The following is a 9789-nucleotide window of genomic DNA, read 5'->3' on the forward strand; positions in this document are numbered from 1 at the left end:
TTACAACCTAATTCCTGTGATCAATGTTATCTTAAAAGTCATTCTTTCAAAGAAAAAAGAAGTTTGTTTTGAGTGTGTCTATTGCAAGGTATGTATCACGGACAAGGATTTTCTCCATCTCAAATAAGATGGATAATATCTATTTTATGGTTATGATTTAAAGTTGGTGTAGATGATTTTATATTATTTAAATTTTTTAAAAGATGTATTATTATTAATTTCATATATTAATTAGGGGTAGGCGTGTTGTTGACCATGCACCACACTTCCTTTTCTTTTAGCTTTGTTGAGTTCACGTCGTTCAAATATTAACTCTGACTCTAGTTGTAGTTTCTCAGCGATCACTTTTTAAGTTGTCAATTATCGACTCTATAGCTCACATTGGAAAAGGGCGGCCACCCCTTTGCCAACCTAAATGAGGTGCAATTGTTACCCTTATTTGTTTATTTGTTTTTTTTTGTTTTTAATTTTTTTTTTATTTAGCATAAAATTGTAAGTTAGGTTAGATTATGTTATTTACGAATGTGACATGCATATGAAGAATTCAATATTGACATGGATAGATGTATAATATGTGACATCTATGACATCTCTAAGTGGCCACGTGACATTATCTTCTTGTTAGATATGCACTAACAGAAATATTACTTTTATACAAAAGCAAATCACATGAATTTATTCTATAAAATTCAAAGCACATGACTAATTCTTTAAAGATATAATGAACCATGACTGAATTTGCATTTTCTTAAATAAAATTCATATTTTCTAGACAATTCTAAAATACTTACAAATATATTATAAATAACTATTTATCTATTTAATATTTTCTGATATTATCCTTAAATTGAACATAAATTTCTTATCAACTCTAACAAACATCTTATATCATTTTCTCAATTTTTTTAATATATATTTTTCTAATATACATATAAAATTTTAGAGAAGAATTCATGGAAAAATAGAGGACAGAGTAAATAGTAATAGATAGTAATCCACGTTGTAAATATATAGCACCTCGACCACGTCGTTTCAGTAACTACCATCCCCCAATCGCCAACCCCGATAGTCAGTCTCCCCCGCAAGTCTTACACGCGAAGTCATTCCTCCACATCTCCCAATTTCTTCAGGTTCTCTCTCTGATTCTAATTGAATTTTTGTTCCACTTTTTCTTTGATCCTCAAACTTAATTCATTCTTACATCTGTTTCTCATTTCATAACTTTTCTTGATCGGATCGATAATTTAATTATCTACTTCTTCCTGTTGATTATTCTGAATGAACTTAAGAATGGTTTTTGGGTCTTTAATCCAGTTTCCAATTACCCTATGTTTGGATGCTGAGAAAATTAAAAACCCATTTCACCGAAGTCAAAATGGTTGTGTGAGGCTCATTTCCTAGGAATAGGAACCAAAACGAATACTTGGTTTAGTTTTGGGGAATTAGTAACTAACCGCTTTTCTTGCGCCACTTGGGTGTTTTGTCTTTGCATGAATTATTATGTGGTGATTTATAAGTAGAAGTTAAACTAAATTCTAGGTTTTGATGGATCTTGGTGTTCTTGCTTGGTTGAATTGGGATTTTGATTAATTTATGGATTCTATCATCTGGTTAGGTTGCTGTTGTAACAAGGGACTGGTGAAATCTCTTTGTGTGTCTCAACAAGTTTGAAGCTATATTTCTGAAATGAGTCAGAGAGGCTTAATATACAGCTTTGTTGCGAAAGGAACCGTTGTTTTAGCAGAGCATACGTCATACTCGGGGAACTTTAGTACCATTGCTGTTCAGTGTTTGCAGAAGCTGCCTTCCAATAGCAGCAAGTACACATACTCGTGTGATGGGCATACGTTTAACTTCCTCATCGACAATGGGTTTGGTATTGGTCTTTTAGAAGTTGTAGTCAATTTCTTTTTAGTTTCTGATTGAAATGTCTGTCGTTGAGTTTGTTTCTTTGGGTGTGCAGTTTTTCTTGTTGTTGCGGATGAATCGGCTGGTAGGAGTGTGCCTTTTGTGTTCCTTGAACGGGTGAAGGATGATTTTAAGCAGCGATATGGTGCTAGCATAAAAAATGATGGCCCACACCCACTTGCAGACGACGACGATGAGGATGATCTATTTGAAGACCGATTTAGCATTGCGTACAATCTTGACAGAGAATTTGGGTGAGTATATGCTTGATTACATTTGAATTTTATGTTTTCTTTATCAGTTCTATTAGCCTGCAATGTTGTACTTTTGTTTATCAGGCCAAGGATTAAGGAGCACATGGACTACTGTATGAACCACCCAGAGGAAATGACTAAGCTTTCCAAATTGAAGGCTCAAATATCTGAGGTCAAGGGGATTATGATGGACAATATTGAGAAGGTACACATTTACTTACCTGTTGAGCGATACAGTAATTGATAGCCATGAAGAGTGTTAGAAGAGACATATATAAGTAACCTTAACATGATCCCGGTCCTTTGTGAAAGAGTACTACTGTATTTGTGTTTGGGCTTGTTCATTTATTTGCTTTTTTTGTTTTTTGTTTTTTGTTTTTTTTTTTTGTGGTGGGGTGTGAGGAACACCTCCCTGACTGGTTCAGGGGAGAAAGCGACAGAATAAGTTCCTGTCTTGCTGTTACTGAAATTTTAGCGAAAGCTTGTTCGCTACCTTTTACTTTGAGAATTGTTTAGATTTCTAATACAGAAATCATTATCATGAAGTGACAACCTTTGAAAGGATACTTGGAACAAGTAGCATGCTGCTATGTATAAAATTTTGAGAATGTTTATAATAATTATGCTATTGAAGATGGAATCCCTGGTTTGGTTTGCAGAAGTGAAATGCTCAGTGATCATTCTAAATTAGGTTTGATGCTTCTACTACATATTTTTACAGGTTTTAGTTTTGTTTGAGATGAGATGATGTTTCAGTTCCTGAAATGCATCTAGAGAGTATGCCTTTTTCTTGCTGCTCAATATTGATTGTTGGAATGTTTTTGCTCCTCTTTCCCATCAAAAATAAAAATATTTAAATTCAAATGCTACTGGTTCCTTTTCCTTTTTTTTTTATTCTGTTGGGTTTGCAAAATCAGATCTTTGTATTGTTCGGCTTTACCTTATATTTGTTTCACTATCTAATCTATCATTTTTCTTGAGCAAGCTTGTGAACTGTTGCTTATGTTACCTGATATTCTTTCCATCATCTTTAATGTGAGGTTGGTGGGGTGGAAAATGGGTCTTTTATCAGAAGGGGGAGGCTAACGCTGATTAAAAGCACTCTTTCTAGCTTACCAACATATTTGCTATCTATTTTCCCATTCCATCGAGTGTGGCAAATAGGTTAGAGAAGATGCAAAGGAATTTTTTATGGGGTGGTACCAATGAGGAGAAGAAGTATCACTTAGTTAAATGGTCTTTAGTCTGCTCTCCTTTGTAGAATGGTGGCTTGGGGATTAGAAATCTGCGTAGGTTTAATCAAGCTTTATTGGGTAAATGGTTATGGCGTTATGCTACGGAGAGGGAAGCTTATTGGAGGAAGGTCATTGAAGTAAAATATGGGAGCATGGATGGAGGTTGGTGTACAAAACAGGTTGAGGGGTCTTTTGGTGTTGGCGTTTGGAAGCATATTAGGAGTGGGTGGGAGTCTTTTTCTAAGTTTATCAGATTTGAAGTAGGAGATGGATCCCATATTAGGTTTTGGCACTATATTTGGTGTGGGGATCAACCTTTAAAGGAGGCCTTTCCTAAATTGTTTCATATAGCTAGAAACAAAGAGGCTTGGGTGAGTGATAATATGCAGATTTTGAATGAGGAAGTTCATTGGAATGTTCCTTTTTTACGAGCGGCTCAGGACTAGGAAGTGGAGGTGGTGATGGATTTCTACAGCAAATTGTATGAGACCCGGCGCCATTTGGGCGGTGTGGACCGCATTTGGTGGATTCCCTCCAAGAGAAAGCTTTTTGAGGTGCGATCATTCTTTGGAGTGCTTTCTTATTCTTTGGAGAGGCATGAGGTGGGGAGCTCTTCTTTCCCGTGGAAGAGTATATGGAAGGTTAAAGTTCCACTTAGAGTAAGTTTCTTTGTGTGGACAGCTACTCTAGGAAGGATCCTCACTTTGGATAATCTCCGCAAGAGAGTCTTGATCGTGGTGGATTGGTGTAGTATGTGTAAGAGGAGTGGTGAGTCTATCAATCATCTCCTCCTCCATTGTGATGTGGCACGTGCCCTTTGGAGTGTTCTTTTTACCCTTTTTTATGTGAATTGGGTCATGCATGGTAGGGTAATTGACCTCCTAGCTTGCTGGAAATGCCAAAGAGGTAATAAAATGGCGAGGGAGGTGTGGAGAATGGCCCCTTTGTGCCTTATGTGTACTATTTGGAGGGCGAGGAATGCTCGATGTTTTGAAGATAAGTAAATGACAATGGCGGAGCTTAGCAATAGGTTTCTCAAATTGTTTTTCCTTTGGGCGGGAGCCTTGAACATTCCTCAAGTTTTTACCATGCATCAATTTGTGGACTTGTGTTCTTCATTTTATCTTTAAAGGGTGTGTGTCTATGTATACTTCCTATGTACTAGGGTTGTGCCCCTCTACGCTTTTTAATTAATCACTTATTTATCAAAAAAAATGTGTTTTTCCTGTACTCTTATCTTTTCCACTTTTTGTTCTCCTGAGTCTTGATGATTGTTTTGTTTTTGAAAGCTTTGTGATTGCGACTTGTTGGTTGTGACTCAACACTTTCTATATCCAGTTTAACTCTGTACCTGTAATTTCCTGCTTTCCAGCTATTTTATGCTGTAGTCATTTAATTAAAACATGATATGCAGTAAATGTTTTAAAGGATACATGTTTTTTTAATTAAAACATGCTATGCATTGAAGGTTTTAAAGGATACAGTTTCTCTAAGAATGTGTTGCACATTTTCCTTTGCATTGAAAGCTGTGCTTGCATCCACCCTCTTATAAAAAGGTGTAATAATAACCATCATTAGTATCTACAAGCATCATTATTGTGCTAATGAGAAGACAAACCAAAGTATTGAGCAACATAATGTGAAATACTTCATGTTCTCTCTCGCACTAGATTGTGGTGCAATAAAAATTCTCTATTGATTTTACAGAATGTGGTGACTGCCCCTTGAAGTTGGAGGTTTGGGAACTTGGCAAGTGGGGGTCTAGTGTTGCTTGATTAATAGATTTGGAGGTTTGGTGCATAAAGTGCTAGTTTGTGGAGAAATATTTTAAGGTGGTCTTGAATAGAGTGAGGTGCTGTGAGTATAGTGTATAGGGTATGGAGAGAAATTGTAAGGTGGTCTCAAAAGGAGGTTCTGCAAAGTGGATCAGATCATTATTAGTATATAGAGTATGTAAGACTTATTAAAAAAAAGAGTATGGAAGGGCATTTGGAAATGGTTAGAAGAAGCAAAAAGAGGGCTATTCTTTGTGGTGGAGATGGCTTTCGGTAATCATTTTGGTGAAAAAGTGGTTTAGTGGTACTCATATAAAGCCTCAATTCCTGGATTGAGTGATTATTTCCTGATTGATATTTGGTTGTGGATTTGAGTCAGGTTGGGGCATTAAGCTCTTTACCCTTTTTGTTTTTGGAATAGTAAAGTATTGGCGGGGGTATATGTTATGTTCAATCTCAAGGGGTGATTGGAGTGGAGTGTTTTGTTGTATTTGTATGTATTCATGGTAAAGGGTGGTGGAGTATTCCCAGTTTAGGCTGTGTGGGGTGCTTTTGAACCTTGAAAGTGGTCCCTTCTGCCTGGAGAGCCACTAGGGACAATATTTTGATGTGGACTACTTAAGAAATAGGAGTGAGAAAGTTCATGTAAATATTGCCTATACAAATAGGGAGGGGTAAATAGTATTACATTTACATTTGCTTTTCCCTATTGTGTATGAGTTCTAGTCTTTTATGGTATTTGTCGATTGATCTTGGTGAAGTTCAGTTCAGAGTCTGGAGAGCATTTCTCCTTGTGCTATCTGCATGCATTTGCATGCATCTGTTTAATGAAACTGAGTTTCTCTATCTCTCGCTTATAGCAGTTTTAGTCATATCAATGCTTGTTTGGTGTTCATTCTAAATGAATTTAATGGCTTGACTTTTGTTAACTTTGCGATTAACCTATCTTTGATCTTATTGGGCTAGTACATAGTGCATACCATATGTTGATCTAGAGAATAATTTCGGTTTAGTTGATGTTGTTCTATATTAAGGATCTTTCTGTGTTAGACTCTAAAGAGAATAATAATAGAGGCTGTTCAAAATGGAAGACACTAACTGAAACCCAAATTTAAGTCTTCTGTACCATCTGCTGCATTGGAATAGAGGCTTGGACAGAATGGGTGAAAAACTATTGTGCTATATCATATAAACATTTAGAGAATAGCAAGGTATGTCCTTGTCAGAGGTCATCCTTACTTTGTTGACTCAAGTCCGCCTTCTATGTTAACGTTAATTTGAAATGAGAAATCCTATGAAGGATAGGGTCAATTGAATAGCATCAAATGGTTTGAAGGGAAAAATAGTTTATGGCTCTCATCCAGGTAGGTAGTTGGCATGGATTCATCATTGACATGCTAGATCAAAAGATTTCTTGACCAATTTGAGTTCTAGCCAGTATCCTCTGAACTACTTTGGCTAAATTGAAAACTGCCACTGCCATTGGTAGGTGCGTTCAGTTTGAAGGTTTTAAACAAATCTCACATTTAGTCAGGCTAGGTTGCTGAAATCTTCCCATTACTTTTTGGTTATGGGTGTCAAAAATTAAATGAATTAACAATATGATGCTAAGGGCCTCATGAGCTAGGTTTGCTTCTTTTGGGAACTATGTGATGAGCTAACCTCATAAACACAGATATTACAAAAAGGAGTTGACATATTGTAACTACGGGCCTTTAATTAATGAGACCAAGAACAGAGACACTGTTATAATATTAGTATAATTACTTATCTGGACTAGGCATGTTTAAGATTGATAAGAATAATATTGACTTTGTTTGTTAATGTTTTTTCATTCTCCCTTTTGTTTTTTGTTTTCAAAAAAAAAATTAATCCAAAACACTCAAAACTACTTTCATCTTTATATCATATCAGAACACTTTTTCAAACTAAAAAACATCCTCTAAAATGAATTACCAAATGGAACCATTGTTTCTAAAGGTGAATATGGATCAATAGATTGAGTGGTACACACACACACACACACACACACACACACAGATATATATATATATATATATATATATATATATATATATATATATATTGAAGATTTTTAAGTGAATGTGTGCTGTCTCCATGTCATGCTGTTAGCACATTCCAGTTCAGGTTTATTAGAAGTATAGAGGAAGATTTTTAAAAAAAACTTCTTAAGGACTTGCTATATAAGATGTTAAAATATGTAAAATGAGAGCCTTGCAACCTTCTGTCAAAATGAAAACGCACAAACACGAAGAAAGCTCATAAGTTTCTGCTAATGCTTAAAGTCTAAGCACCAATACTTTGTAAAATGAAATGGACGTGGTCTCTCGATTCTTTGAGTTGTTATACTCCCAAAAAGTTCGGTACGGATGTGAGGATACAATTTTTCGGGTTCTATCGAAAAGGAAGACATTTGCGGTGAAGTCTTACTATCACGTATTGTCTACTTCGGTATAGTCTATTTTCCCTTGGAAGAGTATTTGGAAAGTAAAGGCTCCACTAAGAGTGGCTTTCTTTGTGTGGATGGCAGTCCTATTTTCCCCTGAAAGAATATTAACATTGGATAATTTATGCAAGAGGTATTATGGTGATTGAATGGTGTTGTATGTGTAAGCATTGTGGAGAGTCAATCGACCATTTATTCCTGCATTGTGAGGTTGCAACAGAAATATGGAGTGTACTGCTTCAGCTTTTTGGTGTTGATTGGTTTATGCCTCGCAGGGTGAGCGAGTGTTTGGGAAGTGGGAGAGGACAGCTGGGCAACCGTCGTGCTTTGCACTTATGGCAGATGGTTCCATTGTGTGTGATGTGGTGAGAGCAGAATGCTCGAAGTTTTGATGACCGTGAGATAGGATTGATTGATTTGAGAGTGGCATGGCATACTCCGAATGTTTCTACTTTTTCTGAATTTTTAGATTTATGTTCTTATTTCTATATGGATTGGGGGTCTCTTGTATTCTGCCTGTATACATGGGTTGCACCCCCTCTGTGCGTTGTTTGGATATACATATTTATCAAAAAAAAAAAAGTCTCAAGCACCAATACTCTTTAGTTGGGTAGCGGAACTTTGCAAAGCGCTAAATGATATTACAGGACCATACAGGCATTTAGTGTTATGTGAAAACCAAAGTCCATTTTTGTATGGGAATTATTGACAATTATTGATAGTAAGAGAGGGTGCATGCCTGAAATAACGAAGGTCCTCTGGTGATAGTAACTTAGATCAAATGGTTTTTCATGATACATGTAATGTTCTTGTATAGCTTCTGTTGTTGAGAGCTTTTAATTTTTGAGATCAGTTGGATGATTGAGTTGTGTTGGATTTACTTAATTCTGTTATGAGCTGTTTGGTTGCAAAGATGAAAATCATCTTTTGTTGTTTTCAAAAGTTAAATTTATTTCCATTTCTGAAAGTAATTATGCAAGATGAAAGTTGTTTACTTTTCTCCTCATGAAATGGCTGATGAAAAAGACCACATATTTCTTCTGAAGATGGCTCTCTTGTCACCTTCTTCTGACTAAACCATCTAACTGCAACTTCAATTCCCTGAATTTTATTGTGGCAGTCTGAGATTGATGTTTGATTCTTTGCCATTGAACTTTACATTGGCTTGTTTGGTCGCTACCTCATATGCTCTCTTCCTTACATGTAATTGATGTGAATTAATGGAGACGTTATGTGGTTTCAACACCTTTGCAAATGTTTGAACTGTAGGGAAATAGCCTAACCAATAAGAAGGGATAGCATAATCAAGTACACACACACACACACACGCTCTTGAGGGAAACAAAATGACCAGCCAAATCTATTTTTTCACGTAAGATTAGACTCAGAACACTAGTTTCTAATAGAATGAACTTAAGATGAAAATTTGGACCATGTAATGCAGGTTTTGGATCGTGGGGAGAGGATTGAACTTTTGGTTGATAAAACAGAGAATTTACAGTTCCAGGTACATAACATCTGTCATTCAGTTTTACTAGCTTGACATGGCTTTTGACCTATATCTGATTCATTTGCTTGTTGGGATTTTTGTTCTGGATCCAGGCTGACAGCTTCCAGAGGCAAGGCCGGCAACTTCGACGAAAGATGTGGCTGCAGAATCTCCAAATGAAGCTGATGGTAGGAGGAGCAATCCTCGTTGTGATCGTCATACTGTGGCTTATTGCCTGTCGAGGTTTCAAATGTTGATGGGGAATAGCAAAAAAGGGAGTCTTCAGTAGTAACTTCTGTTCTTCTTGTTATTTGGTGTACAAATTGTTATTGTTCATGTATATGGAGAGACTAATGCTGGAACCCACAACCTTACTGCCTTGTCCTCCCTTGCAATTAAACGACCTCTGTACTACCGGATGTTTTTACTACTAATCTGTTCATAAATAATCTAGGGATGTGGTCTATTGAGCACTTGTTTACTTATTCTGCAAGTGTTCTTTGTTTCCCGAGTACTCGGTTCGAGTGCACCGTCGACACTTGAGTTGTTTGGTTATTGATACTTGATAGATAGAGCAGCAGTGGATGAATTATGAAAGATGTATCACCTATTTTGGCATATCCTTTTGGGAAAATAATAAAAACTGGTCCATATTATTTTT

The 9789-nt window shown here is 36.3% G+C and overlaps 1 protein-coding gene across 1 annotated transcript; it reads left to right on the forward strand.

Moving 5' to 3' along the window:
• Positions 1 to 1025: 1025 nt before the first annotated feature.
• Positions 1026 to 9789, forward strand: VAMP727 (vesicle-associated membrane protein 727). Its single transcript, XM_059593006.2, has 6 exons — positions 1026 to 1130; positions 1616 to 1876; positions 1964 to 2162; positions 2247 to 2367; positions 9084 to 9146; positions 9242 to 9789. The coding sequence occupies exons 2-6, from the start codon at positions 1687 to 1689 to the stop codon at positions 9383 to 9385; spliced, it is 717 nt and encodes a 238-aa protein (XP_059448989.1). The 5' UTR covers positions 1026 to 1130; positions 1616 to 1686; the 3' UTR covers positions 9386 to 9789.

The sequence above is a fragment of the Corylus avellana genome, chromosome 2 (genome assembly GCF_965113065.1).
Source record: "Corylus avellana chromosome 2, dhCorAvel1.hap1.2, whole genome shotgun sequence".
In the NCBI taxonomy this organism is placed as follows: domain Eukaryota; kingdom Viridiplantae; phylum Streptophyta; class Magnoliopsida; order Fagales; family Betulaceae; genus Corylus; species Corylus avellana.

Excerpts from the sequence above, each read along its gene's own strand:
- VAMP727 (XM_059593006.2), top strand. The coding sequence starts at position 1,687 with ATGAGTCAGAGAGGCTTAATATACAGCTTTGTTGCGAAAGGAACCGTT. Across the intron at positions 2,163-2,246 it reads AATCTTGACAGAGAATTTGG|GCCAAGGATTAAGGAGCACA; the intron begins GTGAGTATATGC and ends TTTGTTTATCAG. Across the intron at positions 9,147-9,241 it reads CAGAGAATTTACAGTTCCAG|GCTGACAGCTTCCAGAGGCA; the intron begins GTACATAACATC and ends TTCTGGATCCAG.